Source organism: Cyprinodon tularosa, unplaced genomic scaffold (assembly GCF_016077235.1).
Source record: "Cyprinodon tularosa strain WSP-4 unplaced genomic scaffold, ASM1607723v1 ctg563, whole genome shotgun sequence".
In the NCBI taxonomy this organism is placed as follows: Eukaryota; Metazoa; Chordata; class Actinopteri; order Cyprinodontiformes; family Cyprinodontidae; genus Cyprinodon; species Cyprinodon tularosa.
Window position 1 is genome coordinate 445,520 of NW_024039300.1, and position 26,864 is coordinate 472,383.

At 43.0% G+C, this 26,864-nt stretch overlaps 2 protein-coding genes across 2 annotated transcripts; one reads left to right on the plus strand and one right to left on the minus strand.

Moving 5' to 3' along the window:
- The first annotated feature begins 1,406 nt into the window (after positions 1 to 1,406).
- On the plus strand, positions 1,407 to 13,529 carry LOC119796958. The gene is made up of 14 exons (XM_038305751.1): positions 1,407 to 1,498; positions 3,956 to 4,099; positions 4,194 to 4,276; positions 4,348 to 4,443; positions 4,834 to 5,027; positions 5,113 to 5,561; positions 5,669 to 5,990; positions 6,084 to 6,329; positions 6,407 to 6,962; positions 7,047 to 7,268; positions 7,351 to 7,538; positions 7,609 to 8,043; positions 13,037 to 13,157; positions 13,231 to 13,529. The coding sequence occupies exons 2-14, from the start codon at positions 4,002 to 4,004 to the stop codon at positions 13,527 to 13,529; spliced, it is 3,309 nt and encodes a 1,102-aa protein (XP_038161679.1). The 5' UTR covers positions 1,407 to 1,498; positions 3,956 to 4,001.
- Positions 13,530 to 15,209: 1,680 nt separating this feature from the next.
- Positions 15,210 to 23,827, minus strand: LOC119796960. Its single transcript, XM_038305753.1, has 11 exons — positions 23,691 to 23,827; positions 19,716 to 19,828; positions 19,193 to 19,641; positions 18,158 to 18,476; positions 17,839 to 18,084; positions 17,203 to 17,764; positions 16,922 to 17,119; positions 16,555 to 16,844; positions 16,231 to 16,442; positions 15,898 to 16,146; positions 15,210 to 15,814 (listed from the first exon to the last, which is right to left on the minus strand). Exons 2-11 carry the CDS (start codon positions 19,758 to 19,760, stop codon positions 15,322 to 15,324), a joined length of 3,063 nt encoding a protein of 1,020 aa, XP_038161681.1. The 5' UTR covers positions 19,761 to 19,828; positions 23,691 to 23,827; the 3' UTR covers positions 15,210 to 15,321.
- Between the last annotated feature and the right edge of the window lie 3,037 nt (positions 23,828 to 26,864).

A 26,864-nucleotide genomic window follows, 5' to 3' on the forward strand; every position in this document is an offset into this window, starting at 1 on the left:
AAATTGAGCCGGTAAGTGAGACTTTCTGCAAATAAGATTATTGACATATAAAATAAGAAGAAAATAAAAAAAACTGCTGTCTCTCATCCAAACTGCAAAATATCTAATTAATTTACTCTTAAGGATTAAAATACTAGATTATTATTGTAGATTGTTTTTATGTTATAAGTGGTATCATACTGTGATCTGCTCTTGTGGATTGTGGGAGTTACAAAATTGGAAGAAACCTGAAAACATGCCTGGAGGTCTGCTGCAAATGTGACTGATAAATGGCAGGGCTGCTACTCGGTTCTGATCTCCCCCATCATGGAGGCTTAATCAACCATCCTAGTGTAATCCTGAAATACATATAAATTAACTAAACCACTGAGTATTACAAGGCCCCTTATTTGTTTACACAGACCATATTTAAAAAAAAATATGAATTCTTTGTCATCATGTTTTCATTGTATAATTATGTTGGAGGCAGACTAGCTTTGAGTACAGAAATAGAGGTAACTATAGTTGCAAGGAGCAAAAATACAGCAGACCTAATGTTTACAGGTGAATATTTCATACTGGAATTCACAGCAGAATGCAGGTTCCAAACATTCTGTCATGCTGTTGCACCAGGGTGCAACCATTAGGCAATACAAGGCAGTTCCCTATAGGGCCCCAAGTTCCTGGGGGCCCCATTAAACTCTGTTTAACTGTATTGTTAATACAACTATTCCTTATTTGTGCACATTAATTATGTTTTTCATAAAAATACTTCGCTAAAATGCAGTCGGAACACTTATAATATTAAGTGTGTCTCAACCCTCCCCAATATCCTGATCCATGTAACACATTGGATCAGTCCATTTGCTGCACATTTTTAGAAAGGTCCAAATAGAGAGCAGCACCTTCTACTCAGGAGGAAGTTGTGGAGGATGCAAGCTGCCATCACTGCGGAGTCCACATTGAGGGAGCAGGTTTATCTTGCAATTAAGTATTCTCCACCTTGACGCTAGAATACCAAAAGCGTATAAAAAAAAAAAAAAAATAAAATAAAATCTCCAGCTGGAAAGCTCACTACCAGTTTGTTTAATACATGTCTTCTAATGCATTTCATCTTATTTCTCCTTTATTTTTAGAAATTACTATTTTAAAAGGGATACACAGGTAAAAAATTTATTCCGCAGCACATTTGAAAGTGTTATTGTGAGATGGTTTGGTTTTGTTAAATGGAGCTCTAAAACCAAACCACCACCAGGGGGCGCAAAGGACAGCGTGCATTGATATCTCAGTATGTGAACCAATTAGAGTGGCGGATTGCCTGATGGCGCGTCAAATCAGAGAGCTCCTCTTACATCGATCCCGAAATCAGTCTTTTAGCACCAATCAGATGGCTTCGCTCATCTCGACCCAAGAAGGCCCTTTCGGCTGTGCTCGGCTTTTACTGTCAGTTCCTTTGTCCTTTCATTGGAGCAATAGCGGCAGCCCTTGTTAGCAGCAGCGAAAATTACTTTTAACTTCGGTAAGTCCGAAAAAAACCCAGCATAATTGTTTATCAGACTCATTAATGTTTCAATAGCTTTGATATATTACTTTTGATTTGGCCCTCATCTGTATTTTACAGTAAGTTTGTTCACTAGCTTGTTAGCTCAAGTTGTCTCTCTTCCTCCCGGCATATATTTAAGGTCAAATCGGTCACATGACCTGTTCATAGCGCATGTATGAAAGAAATGACGGGGTTGTAGTTCGCAAAACATTGTAAGTAATATTTTAAGAAGGCAATTTTGCTGCATAAACCCGCCAGCGGCCAAAATTATTTTTATTTCTTATTATCTGCCTGCCAGTGGTCTAGCCTAGATCAATGTCCCAGGCCCTAGAACTGGCGGGCTAATCTTCTTATGAGGTTTTATGGCGGTTGGCAAACTTGTGAAATTTGTGCATTACCGCCACCAACTGATATGGAGTAAAGCAAGGAAACAGGAAACGATTCACCCCAGGAAAAAAAAAAACCAAAAAACCTGTGTAACTTAATCCCACATAATACTAAATCACATTTGCACTTATAATTTTAATTTACTTTAAGTCATCGTAACTCTGCCAGTTTCTGATGGTCCCATCGGTCCTCCCATCATGCTTCCAACCATCTCCCAGTTCAAATCTTTCACGTCCAGATATTTTTCTGTAGCCTTCACTATTATTTTGATTTTTTTTTTTTTTTTTTTTTTTTTTTTTTTTGTTGTCTGTGCACTACAATTAATCACTTCCACCATAAATAGAACAAAATTTCTCTTTTTAACAATTAGTGAGTCTTCATCAATTTTTGGACATTTCGCTAGAGGTTTGGAATTTGCCGTGTGTTGAACTGTAGGTTTGGGTTTTTCTGACTGAGTTGAAATCCTTTTTTGCAGCTTCAGCATAGGTTATTCCAAGCTCAAATTTCATTTTTTTTATTTCCTCAGACCTTTTGCTTGCTTCACAGCCGCAATAAGCAGCAGTATGTTCTCCACCACATTTACAGCATTTTATTTTAGCTTCTTTTCCACATTTACCATATTCGTGTTCTCCTGCACACCTTCCACACCTCTGTTTCCCTTTACAAACTGCTGCAATGTGTCCGAATTTTTGGCATTTAAAGCATCTCAATGGTGGAGGATTGTAGATTTTGACCTTTATAGCTGATGTAACCAATGAATACTTTGCTAGGTAATTGCTTTTCTTCGAATTTAATTAGCACCGATAAACTGTCAGCTCTTTCTCCATTTCTTGTTGTTTTTAACCGTTTTACTTCTTTTACTTTTGCACCGCTTATGTTTTTCAGAATCTCTTTTGCAGCAACTTTTAGAGGAACTCCTCCAATGACTCCCCTGCTGATCTTTTTGTTCTCCAATAAGCTGCACTGAACTCTTATCCCGTCAATTTTGTTGATTCGTATGGCTTTGCCTTGCTGGGCGCTGTCTCTGCAGTTAATTAGCAGGTCTCCACTGTACAGAATTCTGGCACCTCTGACTTCAACAAGTTTATTGATGGTTTTTGTTAAGTGAACCGGATTCCAATTTGTAAAAGAGTCTGCCTGATTAACGACTTTGAATATGACTTTGAATTCATTTTGTTGTGCTGTGGAATGTATGGATTGATCATCACTGGATTGTTCTGAACTGGATTCCCCTTTAACTGATCTGATTTTTCCGCTTTTTCTCGTTTTTTGATGTTGCTATCTTCCAACCTTCTTCATTGTCACTATTTCCCTCTTCCATCCCACAAGAATCGCTTCCTGTTTCCTCACTACTCATGGCCCAGGACATTTCTCCACAAGCGGCTTCAAAACACGCGCCATGCACCAAAACCGGCGGGCTAATCACAGTGCAGAGATGTGTTTTGAAAGTCTGGATGCAAAGAGGGCGGGGCTTTGAGGGCGTGACGACAAAGCTGCGCGACGCTGGAGAAAGCACAACAAGGAAGATGGCAACAACTATTGAACAGTTCTCGTCTGACTCAGTTTTGGAGTCAGTTTAGAATGATTAGACTTGGGGTTTTCATTGAAATGTGAGCAGTAAGAGGCTCTACGTTCACTCATTTTTAAGAAGGACGTATTTGCCGTTTTACCGACAGGTTTACACTCCCCCACCAGCGTTCTGTCGCACTTCCAACGTCACAGTCAGTTGCACTCATTGGTCAGAGCATTGGCCAATAACCACAGACATGGTTTAAAAAAACAACTGGTTGTTCTCATCAACAATCTTCCAGTATAGGGCTTTTTCTACTTTAAATGCTGTGGTGGATCATAACTAGATTTTTTATTTTATTTTAAGATAATCTTAGATTTTCTAAGTCACCTTTGGAAAAAAACATAAAAAATTACTTAAAGGTGTAGTTCTTCAGCATTGTACTTTTTACAATGAAATTAGAAATTGGTGGAAACTGTGTGTGTTTTTCTTCTGCTGGGATGTCAGAATCTGCTGACTCTGTCTCACCTGCTCAGGTTTGTTTATTATCTGCGTCGGACATCAGCAGATCAAGGTTCACACATGGAGAAGGCTGTGGACTTGAGCAGAGACAGGGAGAAGGCGTCCACCACCACATCCACTGAGGGACTGGTGTCAGCAGGGAGGCTGTCACAGACACAGTCTGTTTTACATTTTTTTTTATATGTTTATTTAAAAATTCTGAGATTATTAAATTTCACCAGAGCTGCATCTAAGTTTTCTTTGTGATCTCAGGTTTTCACCCCGCTCTCTCTCTGGGGTGGAGATGCAGGCTGCGCTGAAGGGGGTCTCCTCCTCACCTAAGCCTGCATTTCAATGTGAGATGAAATTCCCAAGAGATGCAGCGTTACTCTCTTCTGTTACTTAATGTTTATTATTTCATCTTCAGCCTGCAACAGAACGTCTAGACCAGCTCCTTCCACACAGACACCTGTGGAGCCCAGTGATGAGGAGCTGGTCCAGGCTGCTGGCGACATGGAGGAATGTAAGTAACAAGCATCTAATTTATCAGACTTTCTGTTGATCAAAAAGTTATGACTGATGATGACAGTTTTCTCTCATTTTATTTCACAAATGATGAAAAAAATCAGATGAACCTGAAGTGAAACAGTAAGTTGGAGTCAATAAATAATTTGCTTTTGGCAATTAGCTGTAGCTCACTCATCACTAACTGGGCCGCTGCTTTTCACCTCTAGATTCCTCATCATGTCACCCGTTTCTTCTTCTTGTTGTCACCCAATCACACTCCCTGTCTTTATCCTTTGTAGCCATTAATCATTACTAGCATCCTGCTGATGCTTCTTTTTGTGTTTACTGTGGGAGCTGCAGATGAAACTTGTTTTTTTACTAAAACGTGTGTTTTGTTCAACATCAGATGAACAGGCGGGTCCTTCCACCGCCTCTCTACCTCAGAGGGTGTCCCCTGCTGGACCGGGGGAAGCCACCGACGAGGAGCTGCTGGAGGCCACGCAGGAGCAGGGAGAACCTCTGCAGCGGCTGGATCCTCCAGAGCCACCCTCCATGCAGGAGACCCCGTCCAGACGGGACCCTGTACCCCCTGCTGCTGAGGTTTGCTGACAGAGAGTTTATAGTTCAAGCAGCTGGGCACCAGTAGAAGCCGTTTGCAAGTTAAATTGCTGTCTTCTTTCTGCAGATGCTGCCTCAGTCCTGGAGGGCAGCGCTTACAGCAGAGCAGCAGGAGTGGATCAGCCGGACGCTGTTCGTCAGGGACCACCTGGGGAGGCCTCGCCTCACCACAGACCTCAACCTGTGGTGGTTCCCTCCACAGCCCCAGCCGGTCTACCACCAGCCTCCTGCATCCCCTGAGCCCTTCTTTGCATGTCGGCTGTTCCTGTGGATGCCCCACAGGATCTGGCGTCTGCAGCTGACATGCCCCCAGCCTTTGTGCACCGGGTCCATGACGAAGGCTGGGCTCTACAGGATCATCCAGATTGGCCTGGACATTGACGGCTGGTACCTCATGGCCACCGAGTACCTGGAGTGCCGTCAATGTAAAAAGAAGGTCGCGGGATGGTCACAGGGCATCATCAGGCAGCTGCCCCCCACCTACAGCTGCCAGTTTCCTGCTGTGCTCACTTACAAGTAAGACACAACCACAGTAACTGTCTTAGTTGTTTATTATGAAAAAACAAAGGTGTCATTGATAGAAGGAGAAGAAGGTAACTTAAAGTGGTATGGTTTTCCTGCAGGCTGTCCTGTGACCAGAGGGTGGTTGGACAGCTGAGGTCTCGCACACTTGGAAACAGTGCAACCCTGCTGTACAACACCCTGCGGGAGCAGCACTCTGATGCCTGGATGCGGAGAGCAATCCACTACCTCGGCGTCTGCGAGCAGTTCCAGGCCTTGTGCTCCTCAGCGAGGTTCGCCCCGCCACCGCCCATGCCAGCCGTACCGTCCCCGGCCTGGCTCCTCACCGTTTACGGTTATGAGGTGGCGTTGCGGCTGGAGGAGTACAAGGCCCGCATAACGTCCACCTTGGGGTCCATTCTAAAGATGGATTCGACCAAGAAGGTATTAGAATGTTCAGTCGGCTGACCATAGAGGTGTCCAAACAGCACTTGCTTTCTCTGTCTCTGTCGCTCACACTAACGCATCTCTGTCCAGGTGATGAAGAAGCTCGCTGGTGCCGCCGCCAACACAGCTGCCTCGGTTACCAGCGTAGGTAACGAGCATGGCCAGGTCCTCATGAGCGTCCTCACCTGCTCTGAGGGGTCCGAGGGCCTGAGCGCCATGGCGGCAGGACTGATGCGGCGGTACCGAGACGCAGAGGTACCTCCTCCACTGGTCATGTACGTTAACCGGGACTGCTGCAGCAGAGACGGCGTGTCAAAGACAGCTGCCTTGTTTCATGTGAGAGCTGAGATGATTGAAGCTTTTAATATTCCTGCGGCCTCTTCATCTGACTCACCATGTTTTCTGTCGGGTAGGAGTGGGGGAACCTCGTGGTCCGTCTGGACATCTGGCACTACATGCGATGTATCGCATGTGGTGTCACGACAGAGAGCCATGAGCTATACCCCACCTTCATGAGGCAGCTGTCTCTCTGCATCTTCGAGGTGGACCCTGAAGATGCCCGCCGTCTCACCGACGCCAAGCGGTCCAAGCTGGGGAGGGAGCACGGGATGTTTGACCTGAGTGATGCCGAGGTGATCCAGAGGCTCTCCAAGGAGGAGTGGAGGCTGCACTGTCGCCGCAGGACGCGTGGGGCAGAGCAAACAGCCCTCCTCATCCAGAACCTCCTGGACACCTTCCGCGGTCCTGCAGGGAGAAACACCCTGAACATCCCGCTGCTGGACGATCTCCGCATCCAGGACATCTGGAACACGCAGATGCGCCACCTCAGCTGCATCCAGGACCCGCCCGGACTGCAGCTCTACACTCAGACCGGGACGCTGACTAAGGGCGGAGTCAGCCTCCCCGTGTATCGCTGCGCCAGGGGTTCCACCTCCCTGGAATCGTTCCACCTGAACCGTTTCATCCCAGGTAACTGCAGCTCTTTATAGACACGTCTATGTTTCTGTTTCATAATTGTGAATCCAGTTTGCTCTGATCCACCTGTTTCCTCAGGGACGTCTGCGAGTGCCAGATACTTTCAGGCGTTCCTGGTAGACGGAGTGGTGAGGTGGAACGAGGATCGAGCAGCTGCTGCAGCACCGGCGAGGGCGGCTGAGGTCAATGCGTCTCTGCACTCCTACAGTGGCCACCTCAAACACGCCCTCAACCAGAAGTCCAAAAGGGTGCTTGGACACGAGCTGGTTGAGGATTTCACCAAGCCCGCTGTGTACACAGGTAACCAGCAGAACTTGATGAGAGAGTTATTTATTTAGTTTTTGTTGTTTCCTTTTTTTATTGGCTCTCTCTTTCATCACAGGCGAGCTCATCGGGGTGGAGTACCTGTTCCAGCAGACGGGCAGCGTGTTGGAGGAAATTAGTGAGAATCCTGACCCTCCGGATGAGACAGCTGCCATCTCCATCATCGAGCGAGAGGATGAGGGGATACAGGTGGATGAGGAGGATCCCACCAAAGTCGCCCTCTTCCTCCTCTACGGCAGCCTTTCAGTCAGGTGCACCCGGGTCTGAGCCACACCCCTCCTCTCCTGGAAGCCAGGCTCCTTCTCCTCCTCCTCAGGAATCCCACTCAGACTCGACAACCAAAGACCGCCCACTGCTTCCATCGAAGGAGCTGCCCTTGGTGCCGGTGGGACAAAGACAGCCCTTTGACTCTGAGCTCCCTGAGGAGCAGCCAGGGCCATCCAGCGGGAGTCTCCCTCCTGCTCCACCACCTCCTCCAGGTTCATCTGCTCCACTTCCTCTGGCTCCCTCTTGGCCTGTGAGTGGGCCTGCGCTGCCTAACCTTGCCCCCACCCCCTCTGCTACTCCACCACCACCTCCTCCTCCCCGTTTGCCAAGATCAACGTTGTACAGGAGGAGGAAATTGGCAGAAGCTGGGGAGGGGCCACAGAGGAAAAATAAAGGGTACCTCTGCAGCAAGTGCGGGCAGCAAAGGCGACTGGACACCGGACACACCAGGGTCGCCGGTGTTTCCTACTGCGCTACTTTGGGGGTAAGAGCGTGGAGGAGTGGAAGAAGGAGTTACAAAAATAAATTTAAAAAGGACCCCCAAAAAAATAAATAAAAAAAGGAAAAAAAAGACATTTAAAATAACATGTAAATAGTTTCTAGGTTGCATTTTATAGCGTTCTTGTTGTTGTGTTCATTTCTGCTCTTTTTATTTTTATAAATTGTTCAGATCTATTGTTTCAGATCCATAGCTCCAGTTCAAAACAAAACTTGTCTCATGGCACTTGGCAGAGAAAATTCAATTCAGTGTGATTACAGGCATTCCAGGTGATGCTCATCACCACTCAGTCACTCTTTTAAACCAGAGGTTCTTCCATCAACCTATTTTGGTAATGCTGGGATACTGCAACAACAAGTGGCTGTGTGCATCTAATACTCATCAGGCCTGCTGGTAAACAGCACATAAAGCAAAACAGAGCACTCCTGCACTATTTTATTGCATTTCATGGCTATCTTTTAGATGCAAAATCAGTGCTCTTGTAAATCACTGCAAAGCACTGCTGCAGCTTTGTGTAATTAATGTTGTATGAACACTTCTGCACTATCCTGCACTTTGTTCTATTTCATTTCATGACTGTCTATTGAATGCATATTGCTCTTGTAAATCACTGCTGCTAGTTTGTTTAATAAATGTCTTCTATGAATGTTTTTCACCACATCTATGCTTTATTTTTATATATCTATGATGATTTAAAATGTAAAATTTTTAATCAGCAGCAGCACACTACAAGGGGATGTTTAGATGGTTAGTTTGGATAGTTTGCATCCTTCTCCCCCTTCCGCATCCATCCATCTTTTCCCACTAAAGGCTGATGTATGCTAGCCTGGGTGCCATTCCGAACTTAGTCCCGCCCACAAAGTTTGAGGTCGGGGAAGTTCGGTCTGGCTCTGCTCCATAGTAGCGCGAGTATTATCGCCCACTGTCAGGCGATCCAATCAAATTGTCAGGGCGGGCTTTATACGATGATGGACAGATGATCAAGAGTAACGTAATCAACCACGTGACCAATGCGCGCTTGGGTGACAACAATAATGGCTGCCGCTGGAGAGTTTAGGTGAGTAGATTCTGCTATTAGGTCTGTTCTAGAAGATATCGACAGCAAATTAATTTTAAAAGAGGAACAGAGAAACGCGATCAAGTCATCTTCTTATTATAGGCGTGCAACTGCACGCTTTGATTTTTGTGGACAACAACTATGCCTCGCTTAACATACGTCACGCACTCCGTTGCTCTTATTGGTTGTAGATCTATCCAATTGAGTGCAGAGGCATTTGTTTTCCTGGTTCGTTCAAAACACGCCCCATAATCACAGCTCTATGGAGCAGTATCAGACTCATATTCTGCCTAGAATTGAGTCGGACTACGTCAGGCTAGATGTATGCTAGGAAACCAGGTCATCTGCGTGTGTGTCGCAGGTAACAGAGATTTGCCCCGCCTCTTCTGCAGACACTCTGCTGCACCTCTCCAAAATTGCAGGTGACTGCAGTCAGTGCTACAGAAAGGAGGCCTTTGATTGATCAAATCTACATCTGCTCTACGCTATGCGTATTTCCTGTTTGGTGCCTTACCGGCTTGCTTTGTTTTTATGACCGCCAGTGTGGAAAACAACTTGTGAAGATGGACCCTTTTTTTTTTTTTTTTTTTTTTTTTGCAACTCACCGCTTGCATTTTTCTTCTTCCTCACCACTCTGGCCTAGACCCATGGCTAGTTCGTGATTGTCCCTCTTGCGTTGTGGTGTGGAATAACAGCGCAGACCACGATTCAAAATGGCTCACTGCGACACACTGCTGTTCAGTTTTTAAAATAGATTTTTTTTTTATTAATATTGCTCTGTTATTCCACACTACGGATCCATGAGGGGTGAAGTTATGACTAAATATCATCTTCCAAAAATTGTAAAACTTCTTTATGAAAATGAGACAGTGAAATGTTAATCTTGCTTAATTTAAAATCACATTTAAGCAAGACATCCAAGCCATCAAGTGTATTAAATATAGATTTAAGGATATGAAACCACATTGAATTGGGATGAGACAAAAAGGTCTTCAGCCAATTTATCCTAAAAGAACCAATCAGAGCCTCAAAATCTAAGGCTCTAATACCACCCTTTATCTTTAACAAGATGTAAACGACGTAGATGGTGAGTTTTATTCCTCTATATAAATTGAAAGATTATTGAATTGGCTTTCCTAATATTTTAGCAGAATGGCATGGATAAATTAATTTAGATACTCCTTCAGCTTTGGATAAAAGAGTTTGTCCAAAAATAGTCAGGTCTCTGGTCAACCAATGACTCAAGGTCAACCAATGACTCAAGGATCTCTTCATGGCATTCAAGCATCTACCAATGTTTTCCTCCTCTCTTCTAATAGCATTTTTGGAAATCAATATTCCCAGATATTTGATTTCAGACTTAACTGCAATAGAGGCAATAGTTGCTCAGAGCTGGAATGGATCGGCAGAAGTTCGCATTTATTAATATTGAGAGACAGACCACACAAAACGCTCTGGAAAACTTTAAAATGGATTTAAGTGCAATGTCTACCATAGTTTTATCACTGACAAAAATTATTGTCATCAGCAAATTGACTTATTTTGAATTCCCTATTAAAAATTTGAATTTTTCTTAATTAGTAATGTAAGCATTTGAGTTGTTAGTATAATAATTTAGGTGAAATCGGGCAGCCCTGCCTGATTCCTCTTCACATGGAGAAACTTGGTGTCATACTCATTCCCAAAGAAACTGAACTACTTATATAACTGTAGAATAACTTAATTATATAACATTTTTCCCCATAGCCAAAATATTTTAAGGTTTTAATTATACAGCAATGTTCCAGTGAGTCAAAGGCCTTAACCCTTTAAAGCCTGATCCAAGAACAAAACAAAACAGAAAATTCCTTTTTTTTTTTTTTTGAATTCCTTATTTGCCCTTTTAACAAAATATGTAAAAAGAAAAAACAGAAATACAATTTTGATATTAATAATTTATTACTATGCGTTAAGTCAAGATTATTTTTTGTGTAGTCTTCTACTGGCTGTTGTCAGGTATATCTGATTGTGTACAATAGGATTTTGAGCAAAGTTTTTACCATTAAATTATGCAAAAGGTGTCAGATGCAAAACATTTCAGAAACCGTATGTATCAAATATGATACATTTGGCATTACAGGGTTAAAAGAAATCCAGGAATTAAAAAAAAAAACAAAACTGTCACGATCGATCATATCAAAAATCAGTCTAGTATGATGATGGATATTTCTTCCCTTTAGAAAAGCTGACTGGCATTTATTAATAATCGTTCCTAATCCACTATTTAAGCGATTGGCATAAACTAGAGCTAAAATTTTGTAATCTGTACATAAAAGAGTGATGGGTCTCCAATTGTCCAGTGATAAAGGATATTTGTTGGCTTTGGGGATCAGAGCTATCAAACCTTGTTTCACAGTGGGAGAGAGATTATTGTTTGAAATGCATTCCAGCAGGGCCTCAAATAAAAGTTTTCGTAAATCTTTCCAAAAGAAAGCATAAAACTTCGTAGTTAACCCGTCTAGGCCTGGAGATTTACCCTTTGCCATTTGTTGTATTGCTTCGTCAAGCTCTTCGATTCTTAGGTCATCTTCCATAAGATTTTAAAAATCAAGATCAATTTTTTTCAACGGATTTCATCGAAAAAAGACTTTGGGGCAATTGGATTCTGAATACTTGGAACAATAAAGAAGCTCTATAAAAATGTAATTGTTGCATGTATTAAATCCAGGTCTTCAGTAACACTACCATTAATAAGTTTCTCAATCTTCTCTGCTTCTCGGGACTGAAAAAATATGAAGAGTTCTTTTCACAGTCTTCAATCCACCGAGCTCTTGAGAGAATGAAGCACGGGGGGCTTGCTTTATCTATAAAAACATCATCTAGTTGAGATTTGAAAACATCAAATTGGTCAAGCTTTGTGAGAGAAACTACAGAGATGAGTGTTCATTTAACCAGAGGTGGGTAGAATACCAAAGCATTGCAAATCTAACTAGTTACTAGCCACCACTGCATTTCACCCATTTTAAGCAGGTTCTAAGGAGTTTATACACACGTTATTACGTTTTTGCTGCAATGTTCTAAATTCCAAAGTTTTTTTTTGTAATCTAATAGCATGTTGTTACATTTAGGTGTTTTTTCATTTATCTTTTTACTCAAACCCCCGGATATTGTTCATAACTGCCCTTTTTTTCTGTATATTGTCTCCTTGTATGTCAAAAGTATTATTCCACTAAAGGTTTTTTAAAATGTTCTAATAAAGTTATTTCTGTATCAACGGACATTGCTTCTATACAAACATATTCAAACGGAAGGTTTTATTTACAGCACTTGAAAAAGCGAAGGAAAACAGATATTTTCCTGAGAGGTTGAACCAAGTGATGGATCAGTTTGGAAGTTTTTTTTCCCAGGTCAATTATCATTTTCACAAAACAAAACAAAAGAGGAGAAAAGCAGTCTAACTGCTGGCCAGCAGTGTTGTCCGCAAGGCATTACGGTAATATTACACGCTCGACAGTAACCATGTAATATAACTAGTTACAAATAATCGCAAACACCCCGATAGAGTGTTATCTTGTCAGCAAAATCTATGTTCAGTGACAAGGAAAAACACAATGATGTAGTCCTGATCTTAAGTTATATTTCATTTCCCAATAACAGTATAAAATATTATGTTTTATTCCATGGAAATGTGGCTTTTTTTTTTCATCTTAGTTTTCTTGTATTATAAACAAGAAACATCAAATCTACACAGTTAATAAAAAACTCACTTGTCCAATCACACACACCAAAAAAAAATTGTCGATTAGTTTACAATGTTTTTGTTTGTGTATATCTTTAAATCTGTTATTCAATTAATAATAAGCACCTTATATTCCACAATCGTCCTTACTCTCCAGGGAAAACTGTCGACTTGTTTTCTCTCCTGTCCATCTTTCCTCTCAGGGGGACAGAAGGGAAGCTGAAGGGAAACTGATTTCTGCTGAAATCTTTCCAGCTATCTTCCATATCCAGAATTCCTCCCTCCTGTGTGCCTGGAGCTATCTGATGGTCATTATTGAAGTGGGTGAGATGGTCTTCAGGTTGAACAGAAAATATTTCCTAAGACCTGTTTTTAAGTCCTTTCCCAACCTGATTAGTATTCTCACTTCAACCTTTCAGGGCAGTAGAGGACCCTCTGCCCGCTGGCTTTGGTCGGTACTCTGAAGCCCATCTGCTTGCTCTTTTGAAGCCCACAGCTGCTGCAGATGTTGGCTCTGACTTTAACAGTCACTCCCTCCAAGCTGTGGACTTCGAGGTGATGTGGACCGTGGTGAAAAGGCATCCTGTGAGGAGAGCAGCTGAGGTGGATCTCCTCTCTGTGTCTGGTGCCTGGAGATTCCTGAAGACCAAGGAGGTGTCAGCATCCATGAGGGTGGTCCTCTCTACCTATATTTGAACACCATTCTGTCCCTCTCACTCTACAAACTGTTCAGGAGGGATATTGTCAGGCTTTGGAATAAATACAGCATTCTGGGGAGTATATTTAACCTTACTGATTCAAACCTACAATTTAAATCCAAAAAGAGGATAGTGTTCCTTCTGTGTGTGTCTTCTTCTAGTGTTGTATTCAACGGCTCATAATGTTTTTAAACTATTGGGTTAAATTTTGATGTATTTTCACACTTAAACAACTGATGTTGTCTGCTATGGAATTCCATTTATGACACTGACCAATTTCTTCTGGTGGGTCGTAATTAGGAGTCAGCATCTGGGTATTGTTCACATATATCATGTAACCTGAAAAAGAACCATAGGTTATCAGCAACTTAACAGCAACTAGAATATGAACTTAGTGACATTGGAGCAGAAGGTCAGCATCACCATCTGTGCTCCTTTTAAGGTTTACAACCGTGTCCAATCTTTTCACAGTGTGAGCTCCAGACTGTTGTGGCTCCACCAGGTCACCAGACGATTGTTGGTGTCCAGGATGCAGACAGTTCTCCCAGCTTCCTGTCTGTGATAAACCTGCAGGTGGAGACTGGCTCGTTCAGCAGGAGAGGCGTTTATCTAGCAACCAGTAGGTGGAAAAACTGAAAAAAGTTGTCTCCTTTTCTCCAGAGAGATGAGGAAGAGAAGGCTGCCCCATCAGCTGACAGCTGCAGAGGCCAACTGGCTCAAAAAAATACCTGACTTTTGAAATTTGGATAAACTTGTAGACATTGAAGTTTAAAATGATCTAAAGCTATCTATATGCTGATTCTAGTAATTCCAAAAAGAATAACCCAACAAAAACAAAGACATGTTTGTTGGCTGCCTTTGAAGGATCCGTGGCTTTAGACAGGCCCTGCCCCTCGCTGTGATGTAATCAGAGATGCCGCCTTTGAAGGAGGGAGAATCTGAATCTTCTGTAGGTGGGGTGGCAGTGGCTCTCAAATACTGTGCAGGTACCCCCTCACAGTTGGTCTTGTATAATCGCTTACCTTTTTATCATTAATGCAGATCCAAATATGAACATATGCAGGTTTATTTGTTCAATAAAGCTATAGATAGTAATCAGAAACTTTTTGTTATATTCTGTGAAATGGTCCTTCCATCCTGAGTGGTCAATACTTTATATATTCTGAAAAAGGAAAAAAAAATATCAGGTGTCGGTGAGAGCTGCAAGCCTGAAAAACTGACCAATTCCTGCCGTTTGATCCGAATGGAAAAACTTTTCAGATGCTTTCATCTCTGTCCCTCCTCCACATGCACTCATCAGTTTTGGCCTATTGTTCAAGGCACCCCTTTGTTAAACTCGTGAGGCAAGTATTGCTAAATATAACTTGCTAAACCTAACATGCTAGGTTGAAAGCCTTAATGATATAGTTTATTCACAGGTGAATGAGACATAAGGTAGATCAGCTGAAGTTCAAAATGTATTTAAAGAAATAGTCAACTTGGCTCCTCTGCTTTTCCCAGTCCTGTGAGATGCATGTTTCAAGATTGAGGGAGCAGGACGGAGCTTTGAACGGAGGGGGAAGGTGTGTGCAGATTTCAAATCAAACTACCTCCCCAACCATAGCTTTAAAACCAAATGCTTTGGTTTGTCCCACAAAGTGTTGATTGATTCTAAGAAAGAACAAAGAGCTTAAGGCAAAAAAGGAAACTTTTATTCATCAGATGTTCCATTCAAATGCTTTCAGTTCCAATCAATGACTTTAAAAACACGTTTTTACTGATCAAATTATCCAAAAATTACAGAGCAGTTCTTACATCCCTCCTTTGTCATTCATTTTCTTCATCCACTCCTCCACAGCCTGACCCTCAAAGGCAGCACAGTAGGACACCCCCCTGATCCTCGAGTGTCCAGTGTCCAGTCTTTTAGGCTGCCCACACTTCTTGCAAATATATTGCTTATTCCTCATTGGTAAGTGACCACCTGGTGCTGCCTTCCTCTTCCTGTAGGCTGTTGATCTGGGAACGACTGGAAGACCAGGCAGCGGCTGAATATTGTCGCTCAGGTGTAAGGTAGCAGGCAGCTGCACCTGGTGTGGTATTGGTTGAAGAGTAGGGAGACCCCTGCTGGACGGGCCTGGCTCCACATCAGAGACGTCGCTAATATAGGGCTGTCCATGCCCCACCAGCACTAAGAGCACCTCCTCTTCAGGGAGCTGGGCCTGTTGGATAGCAGCTGGGGGAGAGACCACTGCTGGTCTTGGCTTCAGAACAGGCCTGGCCCACCTCTTCTGCCGACCAATGAACCTGCAGACAGACATCAGACCCACAAACTCTGAAGAACATGTTCAGCGGATGAAAAGACTCCAGGTCAGTTGCACAGCTCTCACCACTTGGAAATATTCCTCTGATTCAATGGGAACAGCTGGATGGTGGTTTCTGCCATCAGCCTTGGGCTCCCCAGCACCATCTCCCTTATCGACACATAGTCTGCAAGGATGAGGGACCAGCGGGTCCTTAAGATCCCCTTGACCCGCGTGGCTGAGGGATGCACACGACAAAGCTGGCTGCAGATGGCCTCCACCAGGCGGCTGGATTCAGGCCTGTTTGGCTGGGTCCTGTTCACTTTCATTGAACAGCTGGAAGGCATCAAAGAAGGAATGGTGTTTTTTTTTTTAAAGAGGCAGATGTTAGAGGAGAAAAAAAAGTTTCTGTAAATCCACCTGACTGCTGGAGGCTCTCTGCTTGGCCAGGTGGTGGTCTTTCCTTCCACCTGCCTCTGCTTGTCTGCGTCTGGAAGACGCTGCCAGAGTGAGATTAGCATGTCCACCTTGGAATCACTGAGCCCGTTCAGGCTTCTGGCCTCCACCAGGGCCTTAGCCAGGTTCAGGACGTGCTGGTATCCTGGCTGACCATCGGGACCTATGACCTCTTCCTGGAAACAAATGTAGAGAATAAAGACTGGAGTGAGGAAGAGAACCAGACTGATCATCCAAAGCTTAAAGAAGGTTTGCTCTGAGAAGATGTTTCAGATCTTATTGGTTCACCTCAATGTCTGACGGTGGCTCTCGAGGAGGAGCCTGGCTTCCAGATCCTTTGGCAGAGTCGAGGGGAGACCGAGACCTAGGTTCATCAGATCCTGTTTGAGATGCTGCCAATAATAAAGAAGGATCTGGTGGGAAGAAGGTGGGGTCCTCATCATCCTCCTCTGTCCCCTCATCCACATCATCCATGGTGAAAAAGGCAGGTTCTTCATCTGGAGTGTCAGGATCCAGGCTGACGTCCTCCAACACAGCTCCTGTCTGCTGAACCAGGTACTCCAGCCCGATGAGCTCTCCTGTAATAAAGCCCAGACGAACTGTTCAGAGTCTTTTCTTCTGAAGGAGCGAGTACCTCTGACTGCACACCTGTGACCTGTATATGACGCAGGCTGGGTGTCATCCTCAACCAGCGGGTATCCAAGCAGCCTGTGACTCTTCTGGTTGAGGGCGTGTCTGAGGTGGCTGCTGTAGGAACGCAGAGACTTCTTTCCTCTAGCTGCATGGGCTTCGTTCCACCTCACCACTCCATCCACTAGAAACGCCTGAGAGTATCTGGCTCTGACAGATGTCCCTGAGGAAAGCATTGGTTACAAGGACTGGACTCAGCTTCAAGTGGGCCAAACAGAAAATCTAATATTGAGCACTGGATGTTACCTGGGATGAAGCGGTTCAGGTGGAGGTGGAAGAACTGAAGGGAGCTGGAACCCCTGGTGCAGCGATACACGGGGAGGCTGACTCCGCCCTTAGTTGTTGTCCTAGTCTGGGTGTAAAGCTGCACGCCGGGCGGGTCCTGGATGCAGCTGAGGTGGCGCATCTGCGTCTTCCAGATGTCCTGGATGCGGAGATCGTCCAGCAGCGGGATGTTCAGGGTGTTTCTCCCTGCAGGACCGCGGAAGGTGTCCAGGAGGTTCTGGATGAGGAGGGCTGTTTGCTCTGCCCCACGCGTCCTGTGGCGACAGTGCAGCCTCCACTCCTCCTTGGAGATCCTCTGGATGACCTCTGCGTCGCTCAGGTTGAACATCCCGTGCTCCCTCCCCAGCTCCGATCGCTTGGCCTCTTTGAGACGGCGGGCATCTTCAGGGTCCACATCGAAGATGCAGCGAGACAGCTGCCTCATGAAGGTGGGGTATAGCTCATGGCTCTCTGTCGTGACACCACCTGCGATACATCGCATGTAGTGCCAGATGTCCAGACGGACCACGAGGTTCCCCCATTCCTACCCGACAGAAATCAGGGTGAGTTAGATGAGGCTACAGGAGTATTAAAAGCTTCAATCATCTCAGCTCTCACATGAAACAAGGCAGCTGTCTTTGACACGCCGTCTCTGCTGCAGCAGTCCCGGTCGACGTAGACCACAAGTGGTGGAGGTTTGTCAGCGAGTCGGTACCGCCTCATCAATCCAGCTGCCATGGTGCTCAGGCCCTCGGACCCCTCAGAGCAGGTGAGGACGCTCATGAGGACCTGGCCATGCTCGTTACCTACGCTGGTGATCCAGGTGTCTGCATTGGAGGTGGCACTGGCGAGCTTCTTTGACACCTGAACAGAGTTTGAGTGAGGAACAGAGGAAGCAACATTTACAAACACCTACATTCAACTGACAGTTTCACACCTCTTTGCTGGAATATATCTTCAAAATGGTTCCAAAGGTGGAAGTGATCAGCGCCTTGTACTCTTCCAGTCGCATAACCATGTCGTAGCCGTAGACCGTCAGAAGGCAGGCTGGAGACGGTACAGGTGGCATGGGCGGTGGTGGTGCAAACGCCCCCGAGACAGAGCAAAAGAACTGCTCGCACACACCGAGGTAGTGTGAGGATCTACGCATCCAGGAATCTGAGTGCAGCTCCCTCAGGTTGTTGTAGAGCTGCTTCGCACTGTTGCCCAGAGGACCAGAGCTCAGCTGTCCAACCACCCTCAAGTCACAAGACAGCCTGCAGGGATCAAACATAGTCTGAATATTAAACACTTCAATCAACAATTAAATAAACATGAAACAAAGTAAATGTATCAATGAAGGCAGTGATTCAATGATGCGATAAGACAAATATATGATAATTAGCGTATTCATTCATTTTCGTATTAATTACCTTGTGTATTTTTTTCTGTTCCTTTCATATTTTAGTAGTATGTTCCTGTATTAAACCAAGTTATTGGTGAGGTACTTAACCCTTTAAGGCCTGATCCAAGAATAAAACAAAACAGAAAATTACTTTTTTTTGTTTGAAGTCCTTATTTGCCCTTTTAACAAAATATGTAAAAAGAAAAAACAGAAATACATTTTTGATATTAATAATTTATTACTATGCGATAAGTCAAGATTATTTTTTGTGTAGTCTTCTGCCCTCTGTTATCAGGTATATCTGATTGTGTACAATAGGATTTTGAGCAAAGTTTTTACCATTAAATTATGCAAAAGGTGTCAGACGCAAAACATTTCAGAAACCGTATGTATCAAATATGATACATTTGGCATTACAGGGTTAATGGTACACCTTATTACATTTGTTTATTTACTTTTTAGTTTATTTTGTCCCTAGTGGGCTTCCATACCAGTGCAGATATAAACTGTAACATCCAGGTGCTTCAGACTTTTTGCTCTCATCAAGTTCACCAGGAAGAACCACCGTCATCAAAGGTTGTGTCTTACTTGTAAGTGAGCACAGCAGGAAACTGGCAGCTGTAGGTGGGGGACAGCTGCCTGATGATGCCCTGTGACCATCCCGCGACCTTCTTTTTACATTGACGGCACTCCAGGTACTCGGTGGCCATGAGGTACCAGCCGTCAATGTCCAGGACCCTCCGGATGGTCCTGTAGAGCCCAGCCTTCGCCATGGACCCGGTGCACGAAGGCTGGGGGCACGTCAGCTGCAGACGCCAGATCCTGTGGGGCATCCACAGGAACAGCCGACATGCAAAGAAGGGCTCAGGGGATGCGGGAGGCTGGTGGTAGACCGGTTGGGGCTGTGGAGGGAACCACCACAGGTTGAGGTCTGTAGTGAGGCGAGGCCTCCCCAGGTGGTCCCTGATGAACAGCGTCTGGCTGATCCACTCCTGCTGCTCTGCCTTAAGCGCTGCCCTCCAGGTTTGAGGCAGCATCTGCAGAAAGGCCACACTTAGACCTCTGACTGAGCCTGTTACAGAGACCTGTTTGACATTTGCTCTCCACTCACTTCAGCTGGTTCTGGAAGCTGAGCGTGGGCTCCATGTTCAGCCATGGCCTCCAAACACTCCTGATTTGACCGCTCGCTCTGAAGCAGGGCACCAGCAGGACCTGCCTGAGCACCTGAGGCCCAAAAGACATCTCTCAGTAACAATGCATGGGAAAAAAGGATTGCAAGGAAACAGCAAAGCTGTTGAGCACTTGAAGTAAAGGAATAAAGCATGAGAGCACAGGTAGCAGAGCAGTTTCTCAGAATTAAGAGGGAAATTAACCTCTTAACATCCACCGCATTTTGGGTAATCCTCTCCTATCTTGCATACCCAAATGGAAGAGCAAATAACTTAGGAACTGTAAGCCCGAATTACATGTGCAATACATTATTTGAAAGCTAACACCATCTAGTTCCCAATTTATAAAATTGGGTGACTAGTACACAGACCAACCTGCATCAGTTCAAAAATGAATCGAAATTGTTGTTTTTTTTCTTCTCAGAAATGATAGCAATTTTGGAAATGATAGTCACCAGCACCCCTCGCAACCCCAATTGGGACAACCGTATCAGATAATGGATGGATGATTTGTATTTGTGTGAACAGGGTAGACAATACAATCCCTTTGAACATAAATCTGCTTTGACCCAACAGGATAGCTTCCTTCTTCTGGTGTGTGTGTGTGTATGTATATATATATATATATATATATATATATATATATATATATATATATATATATCTATATCTATATCGATGAATCGGACAAAAAATATTTCTTATATTAACCTCTTTATTCCAAAATAAACATTTCAGACAGAACAAACAAGCACACAAGTACAGGTTGCTCATTAACTGTACTGGTGCATATGAAAAATAAATGTTTGCGATAAAACTACGCAAACTTACATGAGAAATGTAGCTGTACATCCACAAAATATAGGGTACTTTGTTTCATAAAGCGCAAAAAAAGACAGGAATTTTTGTTTTTAAAACAATAGGTCCCCCCATTTCAACAAATGAGTTTTTTTAGACTAGAAGAGTTCTGCCTTTTAAGACAGGAAAGTATAGCAGTTAAAGTTGCTACTTGAGAAAATACTTAACCATAGAGATAAAAATAGCCCTGTGATTCAAATTATAAATTGTATTTGGAATAAAAATGAGAGAACTAGGGGTGCTAAAAAACACATGCTCCAAAGACACATATTTACATGGGAATGTGGCAGATAATTAAAGCTAGAGTGTGTAATTTTTAGCGACATCTAACGTCCAGACTGCAGACCGCAGCAACATGAACATCTCCCCCCCACCGCTTCTCCCCCCCGAGCGTTACGGGACAAAATGTCTTCCACGACGTCCGCATCACCTACCTTCTCAAGTGATGAGGTTTGTTTACATAGATAATTTTACAGATAGTATTCTCAGGCATAATACTGCTATCTATTGTTCAGTACCGTCTCAGTTCATCTCTCTCAACTTGCCGCAGTTACTTTCGAGCGTAATGGGCGATCTCGCAATCACTAGTTTGTTGGCTCCATGGATGTGAGACCCGCTCATATGTAATTATAAATAACGAATTCTAAGGCAACGCAAATATAAAGGTTAAGAGGCTGAGCTCGTAGATGATGATAAATAACATAGTTATGTATAATATATTACATTTCTGACTGTATATCCCTGTAATTATTACACACTGTAGCTTTAATTGACGTATTACTGATCTTGCTGGATTTTATGCTTTACTTCCATACATTGCAGGATCCTCTTTACTTTATCTTTGCCAGAAGATTTAAACTTCAAAAGCCTTGCCCTCATAATTTGCAAGTCAATTTATTTATAAAGGCTATTTTAATTACGGTATTGTGATCAATTTGCGCCGTCAATCCCGGCGCATGCGCACTTCATTTGCAGTCTGGACGCTGAAACATCCTGCGGCTCTGACTGCAGCGCTGAGAGGGATTCCTGCGGGAGAACGGGGTTGGGATGGGGGAGGCACCTCACGGCAGCAGCTGCTGCTGCAGGACAAGAGTAGGAACGATACATACATGCTTTCACGTAAGAGTCTCCAAAAGCCGCCAGTGACACCGTAAAAAGTCACCAGATTTGTCGCTAGTCGCTTTTTAAAAAAAAAAGTCGCTGGAGGGGTCTGAAAAGTTGCTAAATGTAGCGACAAAGTCGCTGAGTTGGCAACACTGCACACCTGCAGTGCTGGCTCGCTCTGCCGTAATTTTTTTTTCTTCCCCCGTTTCAGTCAAGTGGCAGTGATGACGGCGGCGGCGGATGACGCATTTATCGCGCGAGACAACTAATAGATGATGAAATTTGTTGCCAACGCTTTTAAAAGTCGATTATTATCGATTTTATCGATTCGTTGTTGCAGCCCTAATATATATTAGGGATGGAACGGTTTATGAAAACCGTCCGAACCGTTCGGTTCAATTCGCGTGTGTTGTGTTCGGTTCATGCGCTGCTCCTTTTTCTCATAGGCGAAGCGTTTACACTCCAGAGCAGAAGGTGGCGGTACTGCGACCAAAGCCAACCACCAGTAGTAAACAAGAAGAAGCAAAGTAGCGTAGCCGGGTGTAGCAGAAAAAAATCAGTTGTTGTGGAGAATTGTGTGGGTATGGCGATCGTATGGGACCACTTTGCATTTAGAGTGACCTACGATGACGGCGGAAAGAAACTTGTGGATAAAAGTGCAACAGTGTGCAAACATTGTGCAACACGTTTTGTTTATGCTAACAGCAACATGACCAACATGTCATGCTAACCCCGAAATCCCACATACTCCATCAGCGCTCCGCTCCGCCCTGCTACTCTCCAGACCGCCTGGGCAAAGCAAAGCCTACATCCTCAGCGGTGGCTCCCGTCCGCTCTGAGTTCCTTGGAGATCGTAGAGGGCATGCGCAAGATGATTAGATTCAAAGCAGCAAAACATGCGGAAATGATCCAGGGTTTCCGCGGATCATTAAAAATAATTACAATGTATTAATTTTTTTGGATTTTTTCATTAATTTCATAAATTTTTATTTTTTCATTAATTTTTTTTCAATTTTTATAAAAAAAATTATTTTTCGGTGTAACAATAAACATATACCGAACCGAAAACCGTGTCCACGAAACCGTGAACAGAACCTATTTTGTGAACCGCTCTACTCCTAATATATATATATATATATATATATATATATATATATATATATATATATATATATATATATATATATATATCGGTATATATATGACACACATTAACTGATTAAAAGAGTAAATGTTCAGATTTGCATGAATATTAAAAGACATAATTTGAATATTATAATAGTTTTGGAAGAAGTTTAAACCAACTTATAATGACAAAAACCCTTTAGTTAAACACAACATAAATTTAACGTTCACTATATGACAAAAAAGTGACAATGACAAAATATAAATAAAAGTTAACATTGAAATTGATAAAAATACTAAATATCTTTCATCTCTTTTGTAAATAGCATTAAAACTAATTTTCCTATACAGATCATAATAATCTTTATGAAAGAGCAATCCTTAAAAATAATGAATTTGTAAGAGATTATTGTGATACTATCTTTGACTTGTCTTGCATGTGATTAAAATAAGATAACAACGGCGGTCTGAACTGTGGTCTGACCCAAGATGGCCGCCCCAGACACTCGTCGGCCTCTCTGCCGACAGCGTCAATGTAAACACCTATATGCAACACTTCAATCAAAAACAACAACGAAACGTTATAAAACATTACTGGGCGAATCAAAACTGTCTGGCATTGAACAAAGGATACCCGTCTTTATGTAAAAAATACAGAAAGATTAAACAGTACCATCAATGAACACAGCACGAGGCGGACGGTTAAGCTAGCTATTACAGATGCTACTGTCTTGAAACTCTTGAATGGTTCAGAGATTAACTCAATATATCAAAGCTGGGCTAACAAACGGAAAGAAAAAGTAACTCAAATACATTAATTTAGTTCTTACCGGGATGAAAATCCACACTGTTGATGTCTTATAATGGAGTTTGTAGAAATATGAAATGTGTGGCGTAGTCCTGGTGTTGCAGAAAAATCCGTACTGCGGTTGGAGCGAACGAAACTCCCGATTGGTGCAAGAAGTTTGATTCGCAGAGTTACGTGAAGAACGCTCTGATTGGACGGAGTGGGAGGGACGGTCGAGGAATCCGAGAAGCTGATTGGTCCGTATTTGGACCACGTTTATCCCGAGCTTCCTCTGTTTATAAAGCAATAAGGCTCGGGCACATGACGTCACACGTTGCGCGGCAGACATATTGATAGCTGGTCAGCCCACTGTTTACACTTTGACTTCGCGCCTGTAAGGACTAGCTTTCTTCTGCTAGTAGTTTGCTTAGTTTTTTGCCGTTTCATTTTACCTCTGCTGTCGTTATGGTCGCCCGTTGCTGTGTCGTAGGGTGTAGTAGCGCAAGCTGTGACTGGACGGGGAAAAAAATCCCAAATGGATTGTCTTTTTACCGTTTTCCAACCTGGAGGCGTCTCAATGGAAAACAAATGTCCTCCATAACAAAGAGTCGCCGGCTAGCATGGGTCGCTGCTGTAAGACGGCCAAATATAACTTTCAACTCAATCCCAGTGTCCATGAGAGTGTGTTCCCGGCATTTTCATTCTGGTAAGTTACAGAACATACTTTTTTATTCATCTATCTCCGCCCCTGCGTGGTAGTACCATGCTAGGACAGTCATATATCATCAGAATGTAACTACATTATCCCTGGACACGTACAGTCAGCACAAGATTTATTTAGATACATTTTTGATGTTTTACGTTAGTGCCAGCACCTAGTCTTATCACCACAACAAACACCACACCATGTTGAGACGGTAGCTTACCTTGGCTCTGATGACTGTGTTCTCATTCGGCTTGATAACTTCCATGTCATGAACTTTTCCATCTGTCAGCTGTTTGTAAGCCTCTAGCGACTTGTAGCAGCGAAACTCTTCATGTGTGTAGGCACTGACGCCACACACTAGATACGAAAATACGTCCTCCCTCGCAAACGGCGGTAGAAATTCTTCCCCAACGCACCACTCCTTGCTTTCTACTTCGTAGGGATCAAGTCCGTTTATGAAGCCCATCTTTTGCAGATAACGGTCCCTGGCTTCCCTCTGCAGTGTGTCTCGGTATATTCCGCATCCTTTCTTCGCTTTTAACATCGCTGTTTACTCGTCTTTCTGCTCTGTCTCTATGCTGTTTTAGGTCTTTGTTTACCGTAGCAACGGTAGCAACTAGCTACTAATATGGCGGCGTACCCAGAATGCAACGCGCTGTGCCCGAGCCTTATAGCTGCATTAGCAAAGGCTGTTCTAAAATCAGAAATGCATTTATAGCATTTACAAAAGTACAGAAATGTTTAAAATATTGTCGAGAGGAGGCCAGAATGTTATGATGGACCAACTCTGACATAATAAAAAAGAAATAAATAAACTGTTTCTCAGTAAATGCATGGGCATACAATTAAATTGGTAAGAAATAAATCACAGAAGTGCAGAAGTAAAATTTTACAATTAGAAATTAATATGTAAGTACGTTTAATTCGCACATCTATTATTCATATTTACAATAATAACCTAGTGTTTTTAATGTCATTATAATTTTCATTTTTATTATTTGATTACTTGCTTTTTATTTTTATTTTCTATCTTTCTATTCTTTTTTCTATCTTGTGTTTGCATTTCTGCTTCACTAGGCAATGAGAAAGGGTGGTCTTATTGTATGGTTATATAATAGAATCTACATGGTAGCAGGCCAGCCACAGTCACAACGTGGCTACTTAGCAGGAGGTTACAAATAGCTGAGCTGAGGCATTTAGCAGCTTTATTAAAAACACCACCGGGCACTGCGTCTCCTCTTTTTTAATGTCTGCCAGGCTTTTACTGCTTGTGGGGCTTTTTATTTCAAGTCTTTTTTCTTTTTTTTTTTTTACTGTTAAGTACATGCTCACCAATTAACAGTAAAAACCAGTGACCCTGTGCTACTGGCAGCCAAGCATGCCCAAACCATCACACTGCCTCCCCTGTGTTTGACAGATGATGTGGTGTGCCATGGCTCATATTTTCCCTTCCCTTTGCTCTGGTAGAGATTGATCTTTCTCTCTTCTCATGTTTTTAAAATAATTTTCTTTCAGTTTCTTCCAATTTTTTCAGCAAGATCCCATCTAGCCCATTTACGTTTGAGGTATACCAGTGGGTTATACTGAACCCTCTGTATTTACTTTTATTAAGTTCTCTCTATATGGTAGATTTGGTAAGCTTGCTTCCTGGATGGTGGTGTTATTCTCTTGGATAGCTGTTCTGAAGAGGTTTCTCTTTATTGTGGAGATCATTTATCACTGCTTTCTTCCGTGTGGGTGCAGTTTTATTGCATTGTGTTCACTGGTGCCTTTCTTTCTGAAGATGTACAAAAACTAGTTTTTGCCTCTCCTAGTGATGCATTCATTTCTGGGATGTTTTTTATTTTCTGTTTTCACAGATAACTCCTTGGAGGTTGAGCACCTGGTGCTTAGAGCCTCTGAGGCAGTAGCCCAGTGGAGGTGGACTGGGCTAGAATCAGATGGGACCATGGCGGCAGAGTGGATAGCACCCATGGTACATGGTATGTTCATCTTTCATTTTGTTTATCTATGGTATGTATCCTACAAATATAAGCTATGATGGCTATAAGTGTGTCTGTTTTTTGTTCTTGTTTTCTTTTCTTTTTTTTTTTTTACTAAATAATTGTCTTTTTTTGGATTTTTAATTTTCTTGTTCATTATTCTTACTTAAAATTAAATGACAGCATTCTCATTGGTCATTCAGTTACATCAGTGTTTCCCAATAAATTTTTTGTAACTTTATGCTTTCCATCTCAAATAAAAAAAAAACAACTTAAATATGTTGCCTGAAAGTTAGTAAGAAATCAAATACAAAACAAAATCATATTATAAAACCTGTATTTATAAAACTGGAGCCCGTCTGAGTAATTACACTTGATAAATTGAGAACAAAATGTATAGTCAGACTGACTTAATTAGTTTTAATCTGTTTTAATCCAGTGACCCGAGCTGCTTTGATGAGCCCTATAGTGTGAAAAGAGCTGATACCAGACTGTTCTCTACATCCATTCTGTTCCTCTGCTTGGTTTC